We start from the raw sequence: 26,751 nt of genomic DNA, 5'->3' as shown, positions 1-26,751 counted from the left end.
CGACCGCAGATGTTAAAATCTAAAACAGAAAGAATACAGATATAGTCAAAGCACGCAATACATCATCTGGATATGGAGAGGGATAAGATGGGAAGAGGTAAAAGAGGTTGAGTGTTTCACGGCCAGTCAAGAAACATCATGTATGTGGTAAGTATATTAATGATAATCCTTCAGTGGATGCAAGAAGCTTAATTGCTAATGGTCAGGAGTTTAAACAATCATCTATAGTCGCAGAAAAAACCAGACATATTGTTGCATCCAGGAATCCTGGGTAAAAACCAAACTTAGATTTCATTATTAAAGGATATGTGGCAATCAGAAGAGACAGGAGAGAGAGGGACAGGGGGTGGATGTTTACGTTTGTAAAAGAGGGCATTCCCACAGGGTTATGATATTGGAATTGAGATGGGAGATATTATCAATAGCAGTATGGATAGGAAAGAGGAAACTGGCAATAACAAATTTTTATAACCCATGCAGACGTTGGACATTTGTAAAAATGGAGAAATGGAAGGTAAAAGCAACGGGAACACAGTGTGGTGTGGAGATTTTAATGCTCTAATACACTATGGGGGAGTGAGAGGAATGACCGCAATGGGAAGATAGTGGAGGAATTGTTGGATGGGAAATCTGGTTTGTGTGAATGATGGAGAGGGACGAGGATAGATGTAAATACTGGGAAGGAGTCGGTTTTTAGATCTGACAATAGTGACCAATGCATGCTACTCCAATATGTGAATGGAATGTAAACAAAAAGGGACTATAGGAAGTGACCATTATCTATATTTAATAGAATAAATATAACACCAGTACAGGTCACGGAGGAGAGTAGGGGGTAGATGGTTAGTAGATAAGGCTAATTGGGATGAATTCATGAAGGAAGGGGAGGAAAATCTGTCTCAGATTAGTGATAATATGAAGTGAAATGATGGATAGGGAAATAAAGCAGGATCATAAGCACAGCAACCAACTCTATTCCTAAAAGTACAGGCAGGAAGATGAAAAGGCAGTACCATGGTGGGATGAAAAATGTAAACAGCAATAAAGAACAGAAACAAAGCATTTAATTAGTTAAAAGATACCATAACTTTCAACACCTGATCCAGTATAAACAAGCACAGGCAATGGTAAGAAAAACAATAAGACAAGCAAAGAGGTCGTATTGGAGAGTTTTTGTGGATCAAGTGGACACCACTAAGAATAGGAGAAGTTTGGGGAATGTTGAAAAAAATGGGTGGAGATAAAAGTTGGAGTTATCCATTCCTAAGTTCGGGTAATAAAGTGGCTGTAACCAATAAGAAAAGGCGGAGTTGATGGCTAAGACTTTTGTGTGTGCACACTCAAATAATTTAACAGAGGAGGGAAGACAGGGCAGGGAAAAACTAAAATGAAAACAGGGGGAGGTGTTAAAAAGAAAGGATAGTAGGGAAAACGAATTAAGATGTCCCATTTACATTGGGAAATGAAAAGAGCATTAGCCAAAACAAGAAGGAGTGCACAGTAAAGATCAAATATGTATACTATGATAAAACATCTAAGTGAGGGGGGATTGATGAAAATATTAAAATTTAAATAAAGTCTGGAAAGAGGGTAAAGTCCCACGAAATTGGGAAGAGGCGATAATAATCCCAATCAGGAGCCTGAAAAAGATCAAGTAAGACAATAAACTACAGACCATAGCACTTACATCACATATAGGTAAAATAATGGAGCGAATGATTAAGGAGAGACTCATCATGTATTATATTGAAAAAAGGGGATTGGTGAATAAATATCAAAGTGGATTTAGAAGGGGTAGGAGCACAATGGATCCAGTATTGTGTTTAGAAGATGACATCAAGAAGCACAGGTAAATAAAGAAACGTGGCAGCAGTGTTCTTTGATGTAGAAAAAGCCTATGAAATGTTTTGTGGGAAGAAGGTTTAATGATAAAATGCATCAAATGGGAATGAGGAAAACTTATTAACTGGGTTATGGATTTTTTTTAAGGAAAGAGTTTATTCAGGTTAAAATTGGATCAGAGAGATACAGAAAGCTAATTGTAGAGAAGGGTACACCGCAGGGGAGTGTTATAAGTCCTACACTATTACAATAATGATAAATGAATTTTTGATAATATACCTACAGAATGGGAAGATCTCGTGTTGCAGATGATGGGGCATTATGGAAGAGGGGAGGCAACATAGATCATATAGTTTAAGAAATTAAGGAAGGGATAGATCAAGTGGAAAAATGGGTAGCAGAATGGGGTTTTAAATCTCGGTGGAAAAAAGTAAAGTAATGTTCTTCTCAAAGAAAATCAGTGAAAATAAAAAGTTAAACATATATGGAAAGAATTTAGAAAGGGTAAACAGTATGCGATTCATTTTGGGAGTGATTTTTGATTCTAGATTAACATGGAAAGAACATGTGAAGGGAATAATTAAAAAAGTAAGGGAGTGTTAAATATTATGAGATGTTTGACTGGGCTAAATTCGGGAGCTGATTTTATGTCCTTAAAATATACTAACGTAGCATTAATAAGATCTAGAATAGACTATGGTAGTGTGGGGTACGGATCAGCAGCTAAATCAGTGTTATCACAGCTAGATATTATTCAGTCACGGCAGTAAAAGTATGTCTCGGAGCAATGAAAACAGCTCCAGTTTGTTCCCTTCAGGTTGAAGCAGCAGAAATGCCATTATGGGTAAGGAGAAAGCAGCTAATAGCCAATTATTGGATAAATTTAAAAGGACATAAGGAAGACCATCCAACAAAAAGAGTCTTGGAAATGTGTTGGGAAAAGGGGAGAGAGCAAAAATCAAGCTTTGGGTGGGTCAGTGAGGGAATAGTAGGCAACAAAAGTAAAGGAAATGAAGTCAGCCCAACAGTTCTGTGGACGACAATACCCGAATGGACATTACACACGAAGCAAGTGTAGATCTAAAAATATGGGACATAAAAGAAGAAATAAAACAGTGGACTTGGTACAAGAATTTTATAACTATATAGATGAAAAGTATGGGGAATATATGTATTTAATATGCAGATACGGATCAAAAGAACCAAAAACAGGAGCAACAGGTGGCAGCAGTAGTGGTTCCTAGTCATAATAAACAAAGTATTAAAAAGAACTCAGATCATTTAAGTGTATATGCAGTGGAACTTTGTGCAATGATTGGGCAATAGAATGGGTGGAGGACAGGGGGACAGGAAGATAATCATATGTAGCGATTCAATTCTATCACTCTTAAGCATAAAAACAGAACAGCAAAATCACATCGGGAATATTATATGAAATAAGGTGAGAACATCCAGATATAGCACAGCAGGGAGGGAAATACCATCATTGTGGGTACCAGCTCATTGGAATAAAAGGAAATGAAAAGCAGATCAAATGGCAAAGGAGGCAGCAAAGAAAGAAGAGGTGGAAATGAAGTAAAATTATCAAAAGCAGAAGGAAAGTTGATAGGGAAAGAAATAATTAATCAATGGAAACAATATTGGAAAATCCAGGAAAAGGGGAGACATTTATATAAACTACAAGATGAAGTAGGAGAGGTGGGATGTTGTGGAGGTAGCAGAGTGGAACAGGTGACAATGAGCAGATTAAGAATAGGGCACAGTAGATTAAATAGCACACTCAACATAATAGGGAAACATCCAACTGGTCTATGTAGCTGTGGGGGGAGAGAGACAGTGGAGCATGTGATGGTTGAATGTCATGGATATGAAAGGGAGAGGGACGAGATGATGGCAGGGTTGCGGAGGACAGGAGCAGTGGAGAAAAGTTTCAAAAGTATAATAGAATGTGGGAAATGTAGAGAAGGGAGGAAAATCATAATGGGGTATCTGGTTTCAACTGGGTTAATAAAAAGAATTTAAAAAAGGGAAAGGAAATTAAATAGTAAAAAAGTAAAGTCCAGAAGATGGCGGTATATGCAACTATAAGGATGCAGACTGCCGTAAAACACCAAAGAAGAAGAAGAAGAAGAAGTTCCTGTGTTTTGATAACGGCTGCGGAAGGAACTGTCATTCGTTCTCGGTATCTTTTTCCGAGCAGTTTCCATCACAAGCGAGCCGAACCCAACGACACATGACCTGCTTCAGACAGACACAATGGGACTTACAGTGAGACGCTCTCTCGATGTTAAACCGTCCAGACTGCTTCTCTTGTTGCCTTTTCTGTTGACATTGTTGCTCGTCGGGAGCCAAGGCGAGAGCAACGCGATGGACAACGTCGCAACTGAGAGGATGGCTGAGGAGAGCCACCGACAGGACAGTGCCAACCTGCTCATATTCATAATGCTGCTGACGCTCACCATTCTGACCATATGGCTGTTCAAACACCGGAGGTTCAGGTTCCTGCACGAAACAGGACTCGCCATGATCTACGGTAAGACCGGTACCGGTTCTGACGTTCACGGCAACCAAGTCGCTCAACTTAGCGTCCATGCTAGCTGGCTATGTCGCCGTTAGCTCCTCAAACCTGACCAGTAAGCTAATGTGACAGCTGATGTTCAGGCTCAGGCTGCATGCAGGAGTCTGCATTGATCAGTGATCCTGTATTACCCGTACTCTCCATATTCAACAGAGTTCTGCTGGTAAGAGCTCAAACTTTAAGCAGTCAGACCCCTGCACGAGTCATTTTCTGTGTGCAGTCTATTAAATACACCATGCCTGTCACAATAACTAACTTGGCCCAATTAATATTTGTTTTGTTTTCTAAGATCAAGGTTTAATTAAAGTATTTAATTGAGCACACCCAGATCATTAAATGTAGGTGTTTTACAGGACATGACCTTATTTGGCTGCAACCACAGAAGAAACTCTTTGTGCTTTTATGTCTGTGACTGAAACTGTGATTGAAAGCTGCTACATAAATAAAGAATATTAATATTTACTACAAGTCTTTGCTTTGCCTTCACTCCCTTTCTCCTCCTCCTCCCCGAAGGCCTGTTGGTGGGTGTGATCCTGCGGTTTGGTGTCCATGTGCCCCAGAGCATGAGTGATGTGATCCTAAGCTGTGCTGTCAACGCCAGTCCTGCTACTCTGCTGGTCAATGTCAGTGGGAGATTCTATGAGTACACGCTTAAGGGGGAAGTCGGCCGAGGCAAAGGTCACCAAGTGCAGGACGATGAGATGCTGAGAAAGGCAAGGGGATGTACAGATGGAGGATTGAGTGGAGGGTGAATGCGAGTGAAAATGAAATCAATAATTTGATATATCCAACCGTTTGTTGGTAACGAAATTTCGTACAGAAGTGGATCCATTGCTTGATAAATACCAGTTTGCATACAATAAGAACCGCAGCACAAGTGATGCTATAGCAACTATAATGCATCTGGTCCTTAAACACTTAGAAAACCCTGCTGGGTATGACTTCTTTTTATTGATTTTAGCTCTGCGTTTAATCTTATCCAGCCACACATTCTTCTTGAGAAATTAATTCAGCTGGATGTAAACCCTTTTCTAGTCAGGTGGTACCACTCGTTTTTATCCAATAGACCACAACAGGTCAAGTTCAATTCTACTCTATCTGACTTGGCGATAGGCAGTACTGGCGCCCCCCAGGGGTGTGTCAGTTCCCCTCTTCTGTTCACGCTGTACACCAACGATTGTGCGAGTTCTGAGCCAAACCAGTATATAGTTAAATTCTCTGATGACACTGTCATTCTCACTCTGCTTACTAAACACGATGATCTAGATACACACCAAGTGGGAGTCAATGAGTTTGTTAATTGGTGTGATTCGCACTTGCTACTGATCAACACAACAAAAACAGTAGAGATGCTGCTGGATCCCAGATCTGTCGGTCGTCAGGACCCAGTGGCTATACATGGCCAGGTCATCGACCAGGTGAAAAGTTTTAGGTATCTGGGAGTACAGGTAGACAGTGACCTTAGTTGGTGCACTCAGGTGGCCAATGTCTGCGCTAGAATACACCAGCGCCTTCATTTTTTGCGCAGACTCAGAGTTTTTGGAGTCTGCAAAAACATTATGCTCATCTTTTACAGAGCAACAATTGAATCAGTCTTTCGTTATGGTATCACCTGCTGGTTTGGCAATCTCACAGTAAAATCTAGAGCTGAGATTTCGAGCCTAGTCAAAACTGCAGGTAAGATTATGGGTGTAATGGCCCCCCTTAACCCACAGGATCTTTTTGAGCAGGCAACTATCAGACATGCAAACGCCATTTTATCAAATCAAATCAAATCAATTTTATTTGTATAGCCCAAAGTCACAAAGTACATTTGCCTCAGAGGGCTTTACAATCTGTACAGGGTGCCATTTATCAGATAGTTCTCATGTGCTGAATGGAGAATATGTCCTTCTTAAGTCCGGGAAGAGATACAGGCTTCCCCTGTGCAAGCACAATCGCTTCAAGTACTCTTTTATTCCCTTATCTACTAAGCTAATTAATGACCAGTGTATGTGTGTTGGTGTGGAAATGGATTGGTGGCTGTGAGTGTGATAATTTTTAGGGGATGTATGATTGAGCTATACTTATGGCAGGATAAATATTACTGGTATATGTATTGTGAATATCCATCTTTTTATCTTTTTATTTCATGTCATGCTGGTATGTGTATATCGTAGGCTGCTACGTCTGTACCGTTTGTGGTATGTTGATATGTGTTTTATGGTGCTGTAACCTTCCCTATCTCTAAGACACATTTCTCCCTGGTGGAGACAAATAAAGAAACCTAAGCTAAGTAATCTGTCTATAAAAATGTAAAAGTGTTGGCAGGTAAATGATGTTAATTCAGAATTTTGTATTGTATTTTGTGTACACAGACAGAATGTTTGATAAAATAGGTGTCAAGTTCAACAAGCTGAGAACAGGTGTGTAACCTCTTCTAATTGTCTTCAGGTGACCTTTGATCCAGAAGTCTTTTTCAACATCTTGCTGCCTCCCATCATCTTCCACGCTGGTTACAGTCTAAAAAGGGTGAGGTGGTTAAGAGGACTGATGTCACAGGACTGAAAGGTCCTGATTTATTGGATTGTTATTCTTTACAGTATATTGCCATTCAAGCAAAATATGATGGAAATTTACGTGATTTTTCACATATAAGTTTACAAACATGTTGAGATCATTTGTTAAGATATTTATCTGTATTGCACCAGCCTAACGACTAGACAGCCTCTGTTGAACAAATCTGTCCTTGTCTGTCTCAGAGACATTTCTTCAGAAACATCGGCTCCATCCTGGCCTACGCTTTCATGGGAACAGTCATTTCCTGCTTTGTGATTGGGTAAGTCATTTGGTCCAGACTCAGATTACAGCAGCAGATTTTGAAGTTTCTTGAATGGGCAAGTGGTGCCATTGTCTTTTATGACTTTGTCTTTTATGACTTTGTCTTCTATGACTTTGTCTTCTAGGCTTATCATGTATGGCTTTGTGTCCTTCATGAAAATTGTGGGCCAGCTTGGGGGAGATTTTTACTTTACTGACTGCCTCTTTTTTGGGGCCATCGTTTCGGCAACAGACCCAGGTAGGTTGTGCAATAAAACATTATTTATTTTTACTAAACATGTTTGTTTGTGCAGTCTGTCTTCTGATTTCTGTTATTAGACAGCCTTTCTGTTTGAGGGCATTCTGTGCACCTGCCTGTTGTACACTGTTTTTGTGTCTAATACTCTCTGTCCTCTGTGTCTCAGTGACGGTGCTGGCTATCTTCAACGAGCTTAAGGTAGATGTGGACTTGTATGCCTTACTCTTTGGGGAGAGTGTCCTCAATGATGCGGTAGCCATCGTCCTCTCTTCGTAAGCATCGATTAATATATATATATATAGATCTATAGATATAGCTAGATATATATATAGATATATAGATATATATAATAATATAATATAATATAAACACACAGCAACAAGACAGAAGAATGTGATCCCACCCTTCTTTTTCTAGTTCTGTGTTGTGTTGTGCTGTACATTGCACATGAATGGACAATAACCCTACTAACATCAGTCCCTGTCATTTCCCTGCTTGCCGTTCTTCACCCATCTGTGTCATTCGTCACCTCCCTGTACGTATGTATGCCTGCAGTGTTCTCCTCTGCTTGGAGAAGCAGGGTAGGCAGGGAGCTGGACCTGTGCTTTTCCCAGGAGCCAATGGCTCAGTCTGGCCAGAGCAGGCAGAGGAAAGGCTGGGAGAAAACCAGACATATGCTTTCCGGTGGGTGGGTGATGCTGGCAGTTATAGTGTTAGAACCTGATCATCTCGACTCAGTGGATGTGACGCAGATATGTAACTTAGAATTAAGACCATCATCCATTAGTAAGAGCACTCCGCTGCCACTACAACCCTTTTATATCCACTCCCTGTTTCAGTTTTCTCTGTGTTCTATAGACCCTGCAAATAACCAGAAAATACTACTATTTATAACATGTCGGCAATATGTGTGTGTAAATGAGTTATTAGTGCTGGTGATTTGCTTTGTTGGTCTTAAGGTCATTTGGGCTCTACTCCTCTTAAAGGGGTAGCACTGAATTGGCTGTTTCTGATATCAACTGAATGCTGTTGAGAGATCTAAAATCTACCTAGAGTTATGCATGCAAGACTCTAATTTCCTCCTTTTTTATGACTGTAAAACCCAACTCCAGTCCACATGTTTGAAGTCTTAGTTACTATTTTTAAGAGCTGACCAAAATCCTCTTCTTTCTATGAAATCAGATGATCACTGGCTCGTAACATTAGCCATTATTGGATTTGGGTTACTGCAGGTTTGATCTGATGCCTGATTTCCTCATGAAAATCTCTGTTTGTGTCTTTGTGTGAGCACGAGTTTAATGTTTGACCATATCCCCTTCCCGGACCCTCAGTAACTGACTGTTTCCTATTTCGGTGTTAATGTTTTTATTTGTGTGCACTAAATGTTTTAAGTCTATCTGCTCTTCAGCTCCATTGTGGCATACCAGCCTGCAGGAGACAATAGCCACAGCTTTGAAGCCATGGCCTTGTTGAAATCCTTCAGCATCTTCCTGGGCGTCTTCAGTGGATCCTTCGCTCTTGGGGTCGCCACTGGTGTCATGACAGCTCTCATATCCTTTTAGCTGTTGCTTGCCATTGCATGATATGTATTTATATTCCCTGGTATGCATAAGTAGCAACAGAATAATAATAAGATGTAGCCTTTATTCCACATTTATACATGAATTCATACATTTCTATTGTCACCTCTTGTTTTGCTCCTTGACGCTCAGTTTTGATCACGTGACTAAATTCACTAAGCTCAGGGACTTTTCCTTGCTGGAGACAGCTCTTTTCTTCCTCATGTCCTGGAGCACTTTTCTATTGGCTGAGGCCTGCGGGTTCACGGGTACACCTACACACTCACACACTCATGCAGGCAGTTTAAACTGTGAGTTTTATCTAGATCTCATTTTGACGGTTAGTGTTACTTTTGAGTCATTTGATTGTTCTTAGTACAATTTTACAGTGACCTTTTAACTGTTGTAACGCTTCTTCAGAAGCCTCAATTATTACTAATGAATAATTAATAATTATTATATCAGTTATCAATTATCAATGGCTTATCAATAATTTAATTGTAATTAGTGTGGCAAGGAAATGAACTGAAATAATCGAACTAACTGACAACCCTCAAACTTGGACAGTGTGACAGATGCATTTCAGTTATAGCACAGACTTTGTTCATCTGTTCAAATGACTAACTGTCCATGAGTTCTTTTCTGCATTCAGACTGGTCAGCTGAGAAAGGACGTGTAAGTTGATAAAACATGGACTACATAGGGGCGTGTAAGGTTTAGAGCAGTCTCACCTCAAGATTCAAATAAATGCTTATGTCTAATGTTTCTTCGGATTATTCTGCTGCTGCTCACAAGCTAACATAATTATTTGAATGAGTAAAATGAAGCGCAAACTTCTGGGGTCTTCTCAACTAACGACTTGAAACCAACTTTTCGGGGAGCCTTGACTGTGGGATTAGTTTGTTGCTGATTATGGTTTTGACCATCACAAAAACACCAATGTCACCAGTCTTACCTATAATTCATAGTGTTTGGACTGATACTGAAGTGAGATCTGTGTAATCGTCATCTGTTTTATTTAGGCGTAGTAGCTGTGCTGTTCTGCGGGATCACTCAGGCTCACTACACCTTCAACAATCTCTCCCCTGACTCTCAGGATAGGACCAAACAGGTGAACTGAATCACATATTGTATATATCACATATCATAAAAGATTCAAGTGGTTACAACACAGAGAAATGCCTTGAATGAAGATTCTCAGAAGACAGGATGTTTTAAAATTCTGAGAAATCCTCAGTCTGATTAATTCACCGAAGTAAAGAGCTGATGAGTGTGTTTCCTCTGAATGCGTACAGCTCTGTGTCATCTACTTTTTATTTGGTTCTATTTTTTTGTCAAAATTAGCAAAGCAGTTACTAAATGTGGTAAATATTTAACGTGTTTTCTGTAAAACTGATAAGATAGCAAACGTTTGGCACTAATGCTGAGTTCCTAAGATGTGCGCAATAAACATCAAACAAGAACTGTTCACATCAAACTTTGATCTATGTGGTGGGAGTGCACTGTGAATGTTTTCATGCAGTTTGTTTACATTATTCACCGTATCAAATCAGATCAAATCAAATCAATTTTATTTGTATAGCCCAAAGTCACAAAGTACATTTGCCTCTGAGGGCTTTACAATCTGTACAGGGAGTGACACCCTCTGTCCTTAGACCCTCGGTTCGAGTGAGGAAAAACTTGCCCACAAAAAACCTTTAACAGGGAAAAAAGGTGGAATTAATCTCAGGAAGAGCCACAGAGGAGGGATCCCTCTCCCAGGACGGACAGACGTGCAATGGATGTCACGTGTACAGAACAAATCAACACACACATATTGTACAATTACAATGAATGATAAAATGACAATGAATTACAATGAATGATAAAATGACAATGAATTACAATGAATGATAAAATGACAATGAATTACAATGAATGATAAAATGATTACAGTAGCAATGGAACCTGTGATAGAGATACATAGATGCACAGCAGCAGCAAATCATTAACTAACTATAAACTGTAATGGAGATATGGTAACAATAATATATATTTATATATTTAATAATATTTGCTTGTCTCTTCTCCATCAGCTGTTTGAGCTGCTCAACTTCCTGGCAGAGAACTTCATCTTCTCCTACATGGGGCTGACTCTCTTCTCCTTTCAGTCACACGTCTTCAATCCTATGTTCATTATTGGAGCTTTTGTATCCTTCACTCTGCTTGGTGTATATCAATATCAATATAAATATAGTGAATGGCGTGATAATGCTGTAGATAATGCTTAAGCAGTACATAAAGTATATGTATTTTAAGAATAACAGAATTAGCAAACTGAATGTGGGCTGGCTATGGCTCAAGAAGTATACTGGACCTCATCACCATCGGTGTGAGAATGTGTGAGCAGTTGACGGCTTGCTGTCTTACACTGACACCATTGGTGTAAAACTACCTTGAGTGGTCAGAAGACTAGAAAGGCGCTTTATAAATTCAATCTGTTTACCAATTTCCTAACCCATGATTATTGTCTGCCACAGCTTGTTCATGCTATGTCACTTTGTGTGTTGTGTCCTTGACCGTGGTGTGTTGTGAAGGTGGCGGTGTTTCTGGGCAGGGCAGCGAACATCTACCCTTTGTCCTTCCTGCTCAACCTGGGCCGCAAGAACAAGATTGGATCAAACTTTCAGCATGTCATGATGTTTGCAGGTACGAACCTGAAACAGTGAAGTCTCTAAGTGTTGTCTGAAGTGTCTGTGAAGACTAAAAGGACTACATCTCAGCTGGGACCTTGTTCTATTCAAATAAAGTATCAGTGGAACAGAACTGAACCAAACTAACCTGTTGTTTTGAAAGCCTAGATTATGGTGTGCTGAGGCTCCTAGACCAAAAACACCTACTCGATGTCTGACTCAACGTCAACTGACATTTACTGTGAAACTGTAATAATAGTATTAGCCAGACAATACTAGTCTCTGTACATGTTTCTCTGTGTCTGAACCCACAGGGTCGTTTCCTTTTTACGCTGCACGTCATTTTAACCTTTTGTGAGCTTGCCCACAAACATACAGTAGTTAGGAAATTAAGTTATGTTTGTGGCTTTTCTTGCGTTCATGACAAATCAACACTCACCCTAGCTGTTTCTAGGTAAAACACACCTACTGTTTCTCACACTGACTGCTTTTGTTCGTCTCCTCCAGGTCTGCGTGGTGCGATGACCTTTGCTCTTTCAATCCGAGACACAGCAACATACGCACGTCAAATGATGTTTTCAACCACCCTCCTCATCGTCTTCTTCACTGTCTGGATCTGTGGAGGCGGCACCATGCCTATGTTGTCCTTCATGAGCATACCGTAAGGCTGGACATCTGTTGACATGGATTGTCTTTGTTTGTGTCTTTCATACCCTCTATCAAATGTTTTCTGTCCAACTCACTGTTGCTACCTTTTCTCTTTCAGGGTGGGTGTGGACTCTGATCAAGACACCTCTGTAAGTATTAAGCATAGATTGAAATCTCTTGTGTTTGAAATGCTTTACTAACTAATTCTAACATATTCTAACATAACAGAGTTCAGCGGTGTTGGATGGGTCTCAGCGGAGGAACGCCAAACATGAAAGCGCCTGGCCCTTCAGGATCTGGTATAACTTTGACCACAAGTATCCTTTGAGCCATAGATTATCTACAATCCTGCCTTCAGACATGTCCAGATTTGGACACCAGAGGGTGCTGTGAGTTTGTGAACTTCTTTCTGCACAGGAGGTTTACACTTATTTTCCAGCACCTACCACATGATTTCTGTTCTTGTTCTTGCTGTATCAGAACAGAATGCAGGCGATGCTGACAAGTTAAGGCTTCAAAACTGTTTATAGCCCTTTACAAGGCTTATTCTCTAGCTACCTGAAGCCCCTCCTGACCCACAGTGGCCCTCCACTCACTGCTACTCTGCCTGCGTGTTGTGGACCTCTGGCAAAATGCCTCACCAGCCCACAGGCTTATGAGGTGTGGACACTTAGCATAATGTAACAGTTAACAGCCCAATCAATAACTTGTTAACTTCACCTTCATCTCATGCTCTCTCCCTTTCCACACCCAGAACGAAGGTCAGCTCCATGACGATGACTCTGACTTCATCCTGAATGATGCCAACGTGAGCTCAATGTATGCTGACGTCACTGTCAGCACAGATGCCTCCGGATCCCACACCATCAACCGCAAGCACCTGTACTCTACCGGCACCGGAGGTGGCCCATCTGATGAAGGTCTGGATCATGAGCTCACCTTAGCGGAACACGACGTGGCAATCAGGGGCACCCGCCTGGTACTGCCCATGGATGACCCAGTGGAACCGCCGTCCACAGTCACCCTGCCCCCACCACCCTCCCCACCATGCTCTGACCCTCGCAGGCACAGACTGTGAGAAGGCTTGTACTGTCACGGTGCATTTCTAAGTTAATTATTTTTATTCAGATAATAAACTTTTTACAGTACAGTCTTTTGAAAGCACCACCTCTCTGTTTAACATGGCTTTAACCTAGTCTCAGCTCTGTGAGGAACTTGATGTGTGCTTGATTTAACTCACCATTTGGGTGGATTACTGTAATCTTGAATATGACTGCAATACATGTATGGTACTGTAAATCAAGTGCACCTCAAGTTTGAAAAGTTACTAAAAATCATCTGAGATGTGCATTTAGCATAAAAATGGGGCTGTAGCATTTGTCCTACTGTGGTGATCTGCCAGTGCGGTTATCTATGCTCTCTCAAAGCTCTGGCTCTGGCTGTATGGGCTCATTCCTATACGTTTCATATGCAGTTACCTCTTTTCTCTGTGGTGAAGTTGCAGAACCTGTATTTGTCCGGCTTCCTTCAAGTATTTGCAAAATAACCTACAGTAACACTTAAGTTTAGGGCTGTTCACTTTGCTCTGGTGTCACCTAACCAGAGCATTTACACTACAGTTACATTTATTACATTTATCCATCCACAGGCAGCCAAGTGAGTGGTATGTTTGCCTCCCTCCCACAGTTGATTGGTGGAAAGGGTTCATTGTACCTGGTTAAGGTGGAAGCAAAAACTCAAACTGCTTCCACAAGAGGAGTGTCTCCACTGTCTTAAGTTTTTAGTGATGCCTGCCTCTTGACCATTTTTTTTCACTTATTCATTTATTTATTTAACAAAATGATTTATTTATGTAACTTTTATTTATTTATTATTTATTTATTGTTTTTTTGTATGACATTAATGACTATCTTGACTTTTCCCACATTAGGTACATTGTACAGTAGAAGAGTCAGCAGGGAGGTGGATATTTCCATGTGTGCGTGTTAAAATATCTCCTTCCTGTACTGTAGCAGATCCTTCTACTTCATACTGGGAAATTAGAGATTGACTTTGTGTGTGTGTGGATGGTGTCTGAATAAATCTGCTGGTGTGGTTTTTTGGGCTAATGTCTGTCTCTGGGTTTTCTGTCGTCACCTGGTTGAATCTTCTTTTTGAGCAAAAAACAAACTGACTGCTGTGTCTTTGTGATGTCATCAAAGATAACTCTGAGGGCTGGCTGAACTGTTTTGAATTAAAGTGCCTATTCAGAAATCCAGTTACTTAATGTAGATTTGTACATATTTTCATTTGCAAATGTGGAGTAAGATGATCTTTCTTGGATTTTTATATGACACTAAAACCTTTGAAGACTTACATTCTTAGTTTAAATAGGCCAATAGGTCACTGCCTGTAGTGTAACTATTTGTTTTTGATGTACTGAAAAACAAGTTCAAACTAAAACATTGTACTTCATTAATGGGAAATAAGCTTAGCTAATATTATCTCAGCTATAATAATATTTTTGTGAAGTGTGGAAACGGTGTGTGTGCAAAGTGTATATACAGAATGTTTATTTGGCTTTTTAAAAAAATGACATTACTCCAGGAGGATACCACCAGCTTTTTACTGATGTGTGTGTCCTTCGTTTGCTCCTCCATCTCAGATATTTTGCACCTCAGTTAACTAACAGCCTTGTTTGTCCTGTTTTATGCTGAGCCGTTTTTATGACAGGTAGAAAATGTGGGAATGTTTGTTTTGTGTTATGATCTTATTCTAATATAAGTTTGTGTATATCATCCAGAAATATAGACAAGACCCTTTGATTTTTATTTCATTTATGTGAATGTTTAGAAATAAATGTGAACCTCTGTTGAGGAGGGAAAATAATCTCACATTGAATAGATTTTTCCTTGTATAGTCCTGAAGTTATTAACAGTGTCCCCTCAGACATCTTGCAAGTGAACAAAAATAAAAATATTCTTGAAAATGACATGTCTCGTTCAAATTATGCACTCCTATAATTACCTCCAAATGCTTTTTTTTTGTTCTGTCATTGGGCTGCTTAAAGGTGGAATGTGTCAGATTTAGCGCCCCCTTATTGATAGAAAATGGCAGAAATATAAATATAAAATGCATAACTATGTTTTCAGTGTATAGTCACCTTAAAGTAAAAACAGCCTTTATACTAAACTAAGCTAACAGGCTGTGCAGACATAAGTGATAGAGAGCAAATATAGATATTGTCCAAACAATTTCTTTCAAAGTTCACCATCAGCATCATCAAGACACCAAAAAGGGGAAAGTCTTTTCATATTTACAGATGCTGTGATTCCATGTTTCTACAGCAGCCCAGAATGGACAAACTAAACCGGCTCTAGGGCCTTCAGCGTCATGGCAACCGTAGTTACCCCTTCATGCTAGAAAAGACAGAGTGATGCGAGGGTGTTGCAATCAGCAACTAAAGCACTAAAACACACTGGTACTTTAAGGAATCTCTTTTTATTTCCTTTTCCATTTCTTCATTCATTTGTGCTTAAACATTCCAGATCAATATCCGCCTGTGACAATTGAGATTCTCCACGACAACTAACCAGGCCTATGTCTCGATGAACACTGTGAGATGGAACTGAATTGCTGGTAACTAACCTTACAACGTCACGTTGTCATTTACTTTTATTTTGAAGGCAAAGTCACTCCGCTGCATTATACCGGCAAGGTTCTTCTTTTATTTTGAAGGTAAGGTCCTATTTCCTGTCCGAGACAACTTGTGTGGTGTGGAGCTTGGCGCAGGCGCAGATTGCAGTATTTAACTTGAGGGTCCCGTTAAAGCGGAGTTCCGCTGCTCACACGGATCAGAGAGCGCCGCTCACTTTCTCCGACGCAGTCATCGCTCTGAACCCGGTAAGCTTGCTGCTGAGCACGGCTCTTTGTCACCGACCTAAACCTGTTTGTGCTTTTAGACAAATCGGACCGGTCACTGCAGGAATGTTTTGTACTGTGCCTGCATGTACCATCTGGTGGAACTTTTACAGTATTTTACTGTTCCTCTCTTGATATAATGAGCTGCATAAAGTTATTGTTTTGAAGGAACACTCAGCTGATCATGGACTTATGAGAACAAACATACAGTGGCATGTAACGGTCTCCTCTCTCACACCTCTTCTGATTGCATACATGTAATTTTACTTGCAAAGCAGCATTTTGATATCTGAGAGGAAACCTTGAAGTTGTCTGGGGCGTTGGCTGCCGGTCTGTCTGTAAGTGTGTGTGTGTGTGTGTGTGTGTGTGTGTGTGTGTGTGTAAGAGCTACAGTTACATGCTGACTTGTGGAAGCCTGGGCTGCTCCTGAAATCTGTTTCCTGTTAGAAAGTCTCATTTTTTCACTCAGTGATGGAACCACTAAGGCAAAAAATGCATCACAGAGGTCAATTAAAATTCCTGTACTGCTATTTTTCATTGTCCTGCATGCCTGCGTGTGTGTGTGTGTGTTCATATCCCTGTAAGTAAAGTGTATGTTGGGCTGACTAGCTATTGTTATTTTGCAAGAAATTCGGGATCCATATGTACGACTGACCTCTTTCCTCTTTACACTCACAAGTTTTGGGTGTAAGAGTTAGATCGTGTAACTTCAACCTTGTGACATATGAAGATTATTCATAAATTGATGGCCAAAAACACGACTGAAAGAGGAATTAGACATTGTGAAATAAGGAAACATCATGTCGGACATTGTGAAATAATTGTTGCAACTGGGTGTCACATTTCTGGATAGAAACTATTAAAATTTTGCTGATTTTAACAGTCATACAGAAGTTCTAACAGCACATGCACAGGCAGTAAGCAAACCAAGACCTGTACCTGTGACTGACCTTTTGCTGCCACACACACACACACACACACACACACACAGCCACAGGGCATAGGGACTTTTTAGTCTGATGCAAAGCCAGTGCCTGCATGTTAAAGAAATTACCATGAGCCATGAACTCATTCCCATAAACTGCCATCACAGGCTCATAAAACTTCATGCAGTTTGTCTGACTTTATGTCATGGTAACTCCCTGTTGTGTTTCGCCTGTTGTGATTTAAAATAGGATAGATCATTCCCAATGCTAAAGGTTTTAAAGGAGATCTGAATGTGGTCATGCAGTTTTAGTGCTTTGACAAGAAGAAGAATGATGCTTTGATTGAAAAAACTTGGAAGTGTGTTTTCTTTGACCTGCAGCTGTTAGTTTATGTCATGATGTGTTTGGGTGTGCTGACATTAATCATCATTAAGTTGCGAAATTGCAAATTTTGAAAGAAAGGAAGTAAAAGGTAGATAGCTATATTCTCAAGGTTAAAGTGCTTAAGGAAATCTATTATCTATATGTCAGCAATTAAGCACCAATGAAATGCTTCATCGTTACAGATGTAGTATGCTTTTTGAGTAACTTGAGAAAATCAATAGCTCTCTCACATCTGCTAATTATAAGCTACAGTCAGAAGACAGTTATTTAAGCTTAGAGATTGGAAGCTCTGTCAAAAGGTAACAAAAATCTACTTATAGCGCCTCATAATCTCACCAGTTAACATATTATACCTCATGAATACCTTCATCAAATAATTTCAATAATTTCTTCAAGTCTTTTAGACCCCATCCCAACCAGGCTGCTCAAGGATGTTTTACCTCTAGTTAGCCCTTCTTTATTGGATATGATTAATCTGTCTTTATTATCAGGATATGTACCACAGTCCTTTAAGGTAGCTATAATTAAACCTCTTCTTAAAAAGCTCACTCTAGACCCAGAGGTCTTAGCCAACTACAGACCGATATCAAACCTTCCCTTTCTGTCTAAGATACTTGAGAAAGCTGTAGCCAGTCAGCTGTGTGACTTTCTCCATAACAATAGTCTATTTGAGGATTTTCAGTCAGGATTTAGAGTGCATCATAGCACAGAGACCGCATTAGTCAAAGTTACAAATGAACTCCTAATGGCATCAGACAAAGGACTCATCTCTGTACTTGTCCTGTTAGATCTTAGTGCTGCATTTGACACCATTGACCATCAAATTCTTTTACAGAGACTGGAACATCAAATTGGCATCAAAGAAACTGCCCTAAGCTGGTTAAGGTCGTATTTCTTAGATCGATCTCAGTTTGTTCATGTCAATGATAAATCCTTCATGCATACCAAAGTTTGTCATGGAGTCCCACAAGGTTCTGTACTAGGACCACTTCTATTCAGTTTATATATGCTTCCTCGAGGGAACATGAGGAATCACTCCATTAATTTTCATTGTTATGCTGACGACACCCAATTATATTTATCGATCAAGCCTGATGAAACCAATCAGTTAACTAAACTCCAAGCATGCCTTAAGGATATAAAAAGTTGGATGACCTACAACTTTCTGATGTTAAATTCAGACAAAACTGAAGTTCTTGTAATTGGACCCAAACACCTCAGAAACTCTCTTTCTAGGGACTTAGTTAATTTAGACGGGATCACCCTGGCCTCCAGCTCCACTGTAAAGAATCTTGGAGTTGTGTTTGATCAGGATTTGTCCTTTAATGTCCACAAAACGAATTTCGAGGACTACCTTCTTCCACTTACGTAACATCGCCAAAATCAGACGCATTGTATCTCAAGTGGATGCAGAAAAACTAGTCCACGCATTTGTTACTTCAAGGCTGGACTATTGTAACTCTTTGTTATCAGGCTGCTCCAATAAGTCTCTGAGGACTTTGCAGCTAATTCAGAATGCTGCTGCACGTGTTCTGACAGGAACCAAGATCAGAGATCACATCTCTCCCATTTTGGCTTCCTTTCACTGGCTACCCGTTAAATCTAGAATAGAATTTAAAATTATCCTCCTTACATACAAAGCTCTTCATGGTCAGGCACCATCTTATCTAAAAGAACTTGTAGTACCTCACTACCCCTCTCGAATACTGCACTCTGAAAATGCTGGGTTCCTTGCGGTTCCTATAGTTTCCAAAAGTAGATTGGGAGCCAGAGCTTTCAGCTATCAAGCTCCTCTTCTGTGGTACAAACTACCATTCTGGGTTCGGGAGGCAGACACGGTCAACAGTTTTTAGAGTAGACTTAAGGCTTTCCTTTTTGATAGAGCTTATAGTTAAGGCTGGCTCAAGTCATCCCTTAATTATGCTGCTATATGACTAGACTGCTGGGGGACTCCCCCTCCTTCCCCTCTCTCTGTCTCTGTCTGTCTCTTTCAGGGTTATGCCTAGTCAGGCACGGTATTGGTTGAAGATGCAGTCACATCTCCCTTTACTGAAAACTCTCATCTGTGTCTCTCTATCTCTATCACAGGTTCCACTGCTACTGTGATCATTTTATCATTCATTGCAATTCATTGTCATTTTATCATTCATCGTAATTGTACAATATGTCTCTGTTGATTTGTTCTGTACATGTAACATCCATTGCACGTCTCTCCTTCCTGGGAGAGGGATCCCTCCTCTGTGGCTCTTCCTGAGGTTTCTTCCACCTTTTTTCCCTGTTAAAGGTTTTTTGTGGGCAATTTTTTCCTCACTCGAACTAAGGGTCTAAGGACAGAGGGTGTCACTCTCTGTACAGATTGTAAAGCCCTCTGAGGCAAAATGTGTTTTACGACTTTGGGCTATACAAATAAAATTTGATTTGATTTGGATTTGATTTGAATGCATATAAACACCAAAGTTTAAAAACAACAATTTGTGGTTTTACAGTTAAGGACTGGACTATTTCTTGGGTGAGCAGTGACTTCCTGATCTCAGTTGATCTGTTGTAGGGGCTTTATTCCACTGTCTGGAATGTGGCTGACCAGAGCCAAATGAAACAATGATCTTTCTTTATAGGCTGATGCAGAGTACAAATGTTTATCTGAACTCCCTGCTCAGTTTCAAATACTGTTGTCTATTTTCGAACTCTTTCACTATTTGATTTTGGTGAAACTGGATCACCTGAGCTCCACCTAAACTCTCTGTGATTTACAGAGTTTCCTGGTGGACAGTGAAGTAAACTGCCGACAACTGTAGCTGCTGTTAGCTAATGTTAGTTCAGTTCGTTAGCTGGGCGTCAGACTGTGAGCTCACGACACTGGGGGAGTGTCAGTCAGTGTACCACAGGTGTTTTAGACCACCAGCAAGAGGTTTTCAAGCCCAGGGCTGACAGGGAGCAGAGCCAGAATTCCAGAACCAGAGCTGGGTAAGCAGGCAATGTAACTGGGCTCAGCAGCAATAATGGACATAATGACAGAGGAGAAGAGAGCGTTGGTCATGTTGATGGAGGCTAAGAAGAGAATTAGGAGAAAGTGAGCAAGCAACAAGCCGGACAAGAGTAAATGTGGGACTGACTTTTAGTGGTTGGTGAGAGCTTGGTGAAATAAAAGGCTGAAAGACAGACGCCGAGCTGGGCTGACTGCTGTTGGACTAGTCAGTAATATTAGCTGCTGCTGTGTCTGCTGTTGGTGACCTGGTTGATGATGTTAGCAAAGTTGTCGACTTGCTAGTTTTTGATCATAAGTAATGTAATCAGAACAAATACTCGAGTACAGCTGAACATATTTACCACAGTACATAAACTACACACAAAAGTAAGGGAATTTGTGTTTGGTAGATTATTTCGATGTTGTAACAATGTTTCTTGGAAATTAATCTTACACAATTGGAAAGCCTGATTATTTCATGCATTTGTGGGATGAGCAGCAATTTGCCAAATCTTTTTTGCCAATGCCAAACAGCTTTTCTGCTGTTGACTCTTGTTTGGTGAATTGGATGATTGAAATCTGAAGAAAGACATACTGGCAATTTAACTATTTACTCATTTAACAAGCAGGAGCCTCAGTAGTGTGTGGAAGAACCATACACAGCCACAAAAGCCTGGCACCTTCTTCTCATGCTCGTCACCAGCCTGGTCACACACTCCTGTGGGATGGCATCCCATTCTTTAAGCAGCATTTGTCACAAGTCAGCCAACATGGTTGTGTTGGCATGAACAGCAACTCCACAGCTAATTCTACAAGTGTTCAATGGGGTTGAGGTCAGGACTGCTGGCAGGCCATTCCACCCTCTCCACTCTCAAACTCTGGAGGTAGTCTAAACCCTGCTCTGTGGAGGCAAGCATTTTCATCTTGGAGGATAGAGTTTGATCTCAGACTGTGGAGATATAGGATTGCCATTGGTTACAGAATTTCATCTTGATATCTCTCTGCATTAAAATTGCTTTCAATGATGACAAGCCTCATTTTTCCAGTGAGGAAGATGCCGCCCCACACCATCACACTGCCTCCACCAAAATATGTTATGTTGGTGCAGCAATGAGCAAAGCGTTCTCCGTGTCTTCTCCACACTTTGAACCCACAGCACACACAGGCTATGTCTAAGATCACTCACTCATTCCCTACTCCCTACATAGGGAAATAAATGTACAGTAGTGGACTATATAGTGAGCTCAACAGAAAATTTTTTCGGACACCTTCGGACACTTCTCTTGGCGCCGGTAATTACGTCATCGCTGTCGCACAATAAAACGTACCACATTAATGTCGTCTCACATAATACTTGTCCATTTACTACTGCATTTTTATTAAATTAGAGTCTTTTGATTGCTGCCCTGTACGTTTTCTATTTAAGCAGATTTTCATATTTTATTCTCTTGGCTCTTTAATAAACAGAAAGTTACATTGTAATCTACTGGAATGTTTAATTATATGCTGTTCGTGTTACACTTTTTTTCAATGAATATAGGAAGCCATTTAAATTGCCTTGTTTTGAAATATGTAATAAAATAACGGCATCCATCCGCCTGTCCATCTAACTACGAACAATTCCCCGGGAAAAAACACTTACCGTTATTCTAGAGAACTCCCGTAGCGCTATAGAAATGCCGTCTACTGTCAGTCTGGCTGTGTTTGTTTTAGCAATAATTCAGTTATTGATGATCAGGAGGAGAATTAGAATAGCGAGAGAGAGAGAAAGAAGAAGATTTGCTGCTCTTCTAAGACTAGTAAGACGTCGGCAAATTGTGAGTGATAGCCTACTTTTTAGCGCCTTTTTAATTAGAGTAAATATCATTTTCTTTAATTCTCTGAACAATAAACTATCCTCCGTCAAATTACACCCCCTGCTGACTCCCTGCTGGAGCCGCGCACAGAGAGCTTCTGGCAATGCATGATGGGACATCTTGCTCCGGTTAGTGACCATCGGATGTTCACTACATTTCGCGGTGAATTGTGGGATACATGCAGTGCACTATATAGTGGACACTAAACATTCAGACACCACTACAAAATGGCGTGGTCACTATATAGTGCACTATATAGTGGTTAGGGGGTGATTTTGGGCACAGCCACGGTGTGTGACCAGTTTACTTTTTGTTCGTAATTTATTGCCAGTTTATGACGAGAGCTCTCACAGCCTCTTTCTTCAAAGACAAACAATGTAATAATTAGTGGATTTATGATCAGGTCAATTAAGAAAATAAAATAGCATCAGTTATCAATTTCTTAGTCATATGTTTTCTCAAGCATAAATACCAACAATCCACACAAACTCTGATGTCTGCTGCCTTTTTTTTAGCCTTTTGTGATCATAAATCCAATATTTTTAGGTTAAGGACTGTTGGCAATATGACAATGTCACACTGTGATCTAGAAATATTTGATTGGCATATTTCACAATTTTCTGACATTTTGTAGAACAAAAGATTAATTAATTCATTCAGAAAATAATGAACATATTCATATATATCTAAGTAGTATATGTTTAGAGTGTCTTTAAAATCTAAACCATGAGTGACCTTCAGTGTATTCATGCTCAGGGTTAAGATGAACATTTTGTACACAAATCTATTTTTAAAACACTAGATAGTAGGGCTGCACGATATGGCCTATAACCAATATCTCGATATTTTTAAGCTATATCACGATACACGATATATATCTCGATATTTTTATTTCTCCTGTAAATCACTATGATGCAAAAAATAACATCAGTATGATAATTCAAGTAGACCCTTCTATTAGATTAGTAACGGCTGCGCCACGTTTTAGCTGCATCCTCTGCCCTGCGTCAACTCACGCCGGGCGCGTCTTGGCAGCGTAGCGAGTCGGCCGTATTCACGCCTGTGTATAAAGAAAACAACAACAACAAACAGCTGACTTTGCTTCTCCGACATGGAAGAGATTAAAAAAAGCATCTGTTGTATCATAAATGATTGCGTGTTGTTCCACTTCAACAATTAGTCTCTCATTGTGCATGTTGAGACCCTTTGATCGACTGACTGCTCACCAGGTGCCATCGGTCATGACGTAACGTTGATGTGAAGTTGTGATAAGCTACATGAACTGCGTATTGTGTTTTATTTTGAAAGGGGGCGGAAGTTTATTATGTTGATTCTGTGTCGGATTTCCTGTCTGGTGTGATCTGCTCTGGTGAAATTTACGAGGTTTAGCAGCGGCTCGCGTCAAAAATAGAAATGCTACGGAATGCTCGCGCCACGGAGCATCCCAAAAGCGACTCTCCGCAGCGCGCCCTGTGTGAGTGCTCTCATTTACTAGACTGACAGCTATCTGCGCCGGTGACTGCGGCGCAGCTGGGTGCGTACGCCTCCGGAGTGGGCCAGTGGGCCTTGTCTCACCTCACTTGATACAGAAAGTACGCATGCGCGCAGGGGATTTTTCTGGGTGGGCGGGGAAGTGTGCTGCGTGCTGTGAGGAGCAGCAGGAGTGAGTGACAGGCAAAATGGACATGCGGCAAGATGGCGGCGTGGACAGACTTAACTTTTTGAGCTCTCAGCACCAAACTTAATTTAAGCCTCTTTTGACAGTCCCTATTTGTTAAAACGGCTGGCATAATACATCACGTTTCAATTAAGAGTTATTGATCTCGGAAGTGCCAATATCTTTCTAACTTTACCGAAGTGCAGTAGCCAATAAGGCTGTCTCCCGAACCCAGAATGGTAGTTTGTTCCACAGAAGAGGGGCCTGATAGCTGAAAGCTCTGGCTCCCAATCTACTTTTGGAAACTATAGGAACCACAAGGAACCCAGCGTCCTGAGAGCGCAGTGTTTTAGAGGGGTAGTAAGGTATTATGAGCTCTTTTAGATACGATGGTGCCTGACCATGAAGAGCTTTGTAAGTAAGGACAAGAATTTTAAATTCTATTCTAGATTTAATAGGTAGCCAATGCAAGGAAGCCAAAATGGGAGAGATGTGATCTCTGATCTTGTTTCCTGTCAGAACACGTGCAGCAGCATTCTGAATTAACTGTAAAGTCCTAAGAGACTTATTAGAGCAGCCTGATAACAAAGAGTTACAATAGTCCAGCCTTGAAGTAACAAATGCGTGGACTAGTTTTTCTGCATCCGCCTGAGAGACAATGCGTCTGATTTTAGCGATGTTACGTAAGTGGAAGAATGCAGTCCTCGAAATTTGTTTTATGTGGACGTTAAAGGACAAATCCTGATCAAAAACAACTCCAAGATTCTTTACAGTGGAGCTGGAGGCCAGGGTGATCCCATCTAAAGTAACTAAGTCTCTAGAAAGAGAGTTTCTGAGGTGTTTGGGTCCAATTACAAGAACTTCAGTTTTGTCTGAATTTAACATCAAAAAATTGTAGGTCATCCAACTTTTTATATCCTTAAGGCATGCTTGGAGTTTAGTTAACTGATTGGTTGCATCAGGCTTGATCGATAAATATAATTGGGTGTCGTCAGCATAACAATGAAAATTGATAGAGTGATTCCTAATAATGTTCCCTAAAGGAAGCATATATAAACTGAATAGAAGTGGTCCAAGTACAGAACCTTGTGGGACTCCATGACAAACTTTGGTCTGCATGGAGGATTCATCATTGACGTGAACAAACTGAGATCGATCTAAAAAGTACGATTTAAACCAGCTTAGGGCGGTTCCTTTGATGCCAATTCGATGTTCCAGTCTCTGTAAAAGAATTTGATGGTCAATGGTGTCAAATGCAGCACTAAGATCTAACAGGACAAGTACAGAGATGAGTCCTTTGTCTGATGCCATTAGGAGGTCATTTGTAACTTTGACTAATGCGGTCTCTGTGCTATGATGCACTCTAAATCCTGACTGAAAATCCTCAAATAGACTATTGTTATGGAGAAAGTCACACAGCTGATTAGCTACAGCTTTCTCAAGTATCTTAGACAGAAAGGGAAGGTTTGATATCGGTCTGTAGTTGGCTAAGACCTCTGGGTCTAGAGTGGGCTTTTTAAGAAGAGGTTTAATTACAGCTACCTTAAAGGACTGTGGTACATATCCTGATAATAAAGACAGATTAATCATATCCAATAACGAATTACTAACTACAGGTAAAACATCCTTGAGCAACCTGGTTGGGATGGAGTCTAAGAGACAGGATGACGGCTTAGCTGCAGAAATGATTAAAGTTATTTGATGAAGGTCGATGGGGGAAAAACAGTCTAAATACATATCAGGTTTTACAGCTGTTTCAAAACTTGCTGTATCAGAATGCAGATCAATGCCTGTTGAGGGCAAGAGGTGATGGATTTTGTCTCTAATAGTTATAATCTTATCATTAAAGAAGCTCATGAAGTCATTGCTACTTAGACCTAAAGGAATAGATGGTTCAGTAGAGCTGTGATTCTCTGTTAGCCTGGCTACAGTGCTGAAGAGAAACCTGGGGTTGTTCTTATTCTCCTCAATTAAAGAAGAGTAATAGGCTGCTCTGGCATTACGGAGAGCCTTCCTGTATGTTTTGAGATTATCTTGCCAGACTAGATGAGATTCTTCCAGTTTAGTGGCACGCCATTTGCGTTCAGATTTACGTGCCTCTTGCTTTAATTTACGAGTCTGCTGGCTATACCATGGTGCTAGCCTTCTTTGTTTAATTATCTTCTTTTTCAGAGGTGCAATAGAGTCTAGAGTTGTCCGTAATGAGCCTGTAATACTATCAACAAGATGGTCTATTTGTGGGTGGCTAAAGGAAGTAGACAAGTCCTCTGTTACAGTTAGACATGGCATTTGATTCAATGCTGAAGGAATCACTTCCTTAAATTTGGCTACAGCACTATCAGATAAACATCTGCTGTAGAAGCTTCTACACAAAGGCTTATAGTCCGGTAGTATGAACTCAAAGGTTATTAAAAAATGGTCAGACAGAAGAGGATTCTGTGGGAAGACTATTATATTATCAATTTCAATGCCATATGAAAGAACAAGATCAAGAGTGTGGTTCAGACAATGAGTCGGTTTATTTACACTTTGACAAAAGCCAATTGAGTCTAATAGAGAGATAAACGCAGTACTAAGACTATCATTGTGGTTGTCCACATGAATGTTAAAATCACCTACAATAATTACTTTATCTGTTTTAAGGATCAAGCCTGATGCAAATTCTGCAAATTCAGATAAAAATTCAGAATAAGGACCTGGAGCTCG

The 26,751-nt window shown here is 40.3% G+C and overlaps 2 protein-coding genes across 4 annotated transcripts in view; both read left to right on the top strand.

Annotated features, from left to right (window-relative positions):
• Positions 1-3,740: 3,740 nt before the first annotated feature.
• Positions 3,741-14,465, top strand: LOC104939387 (sodium/hydrogen exchanger 6). 2 transcript variants are annotated; one of them, XM_027277284.1, is made up of 17 exons: positions 3,741-4,375; positions 4,934-5,133; positions 6,854-6,931; positions 7,162-7,238; positions 7,366-7,478; positions 7,645-7,750; positions 8,034-8,162; positions 8,887-9,028; positions 9,201-9,306; positions 10,060-10,148; positions 11,113-11,226; positions 11,614-11,725; positions 12,217-12,370; positions 12,476-12,506; positions 12,586-12,674; positions 12,912-13,017; positions 13,112-14,465. In XM_027277284.1, exons 1-17 carry the CDS (start codon positions 4,099-4,101, stop codon positions 13,433-13,435), a joined length of 2,247 nt encoding a protein of 748 aa, XP_027133085.1. In that variant the 5' UTR covers positions 3,741-4,098; the 3' UTR covers positions 13,436-14,465. The 2 variants fall into 2 exon arrangements, with proteins under 2 accessions (XP_027133085.1, XP_027133087.1); XM_027277286.1 differs by lacking the exon at positions 8,034-8,162 and having other exon boundaries at positions 4,099-4,375; positions 13,112-13,435.
• A 1,312-nt stretch (positions 14,466-15,777) lies between these two features.
• LOC104939734 (four and a half LIM domains protein 1) overlaps positions 15,778-26,751 on the top strand; it is a 33,772-nt gene continuing 22,798 nt past the window's right edge. The window contains exons 1-2 of one of the 2 annotated variants that reach the window (XM_027277287.1): positions 15,778-15,975; positions 16,075-16,239. The gene's annotated coding sequence lies outside the window, so the exon portion shown is untranslated. The remainder of the gene's footprint in view (positions 15,976-16,074; positions 16,240-26,751) is intronic. The other variant, XM_019272133.2, reaches the window with a different exon arrangement.

The sequence above is a fragment of the Larimichthys crocea genome, unplaced genomic scaffold (genome assembly GCF_000972845.2).
Source record: "Larimichthys crocea isolate SSNF unplaced genomic scaffold, L_crocea_2.0 scaffold97, whole genome shotgun sequence".
NCBI classification, from domain to species: domain Eukaryota; kingdom Metazoa; phylum Chordata; class Actinopteri; family Sciaenidae; genus Larimichthys; species Larimichthys crocea.
The sequence above is the reverse complement of the archived record's forward strand: the minus strand, read 5'-3'. Positions and strand labels throughout refer to the sequence as shown.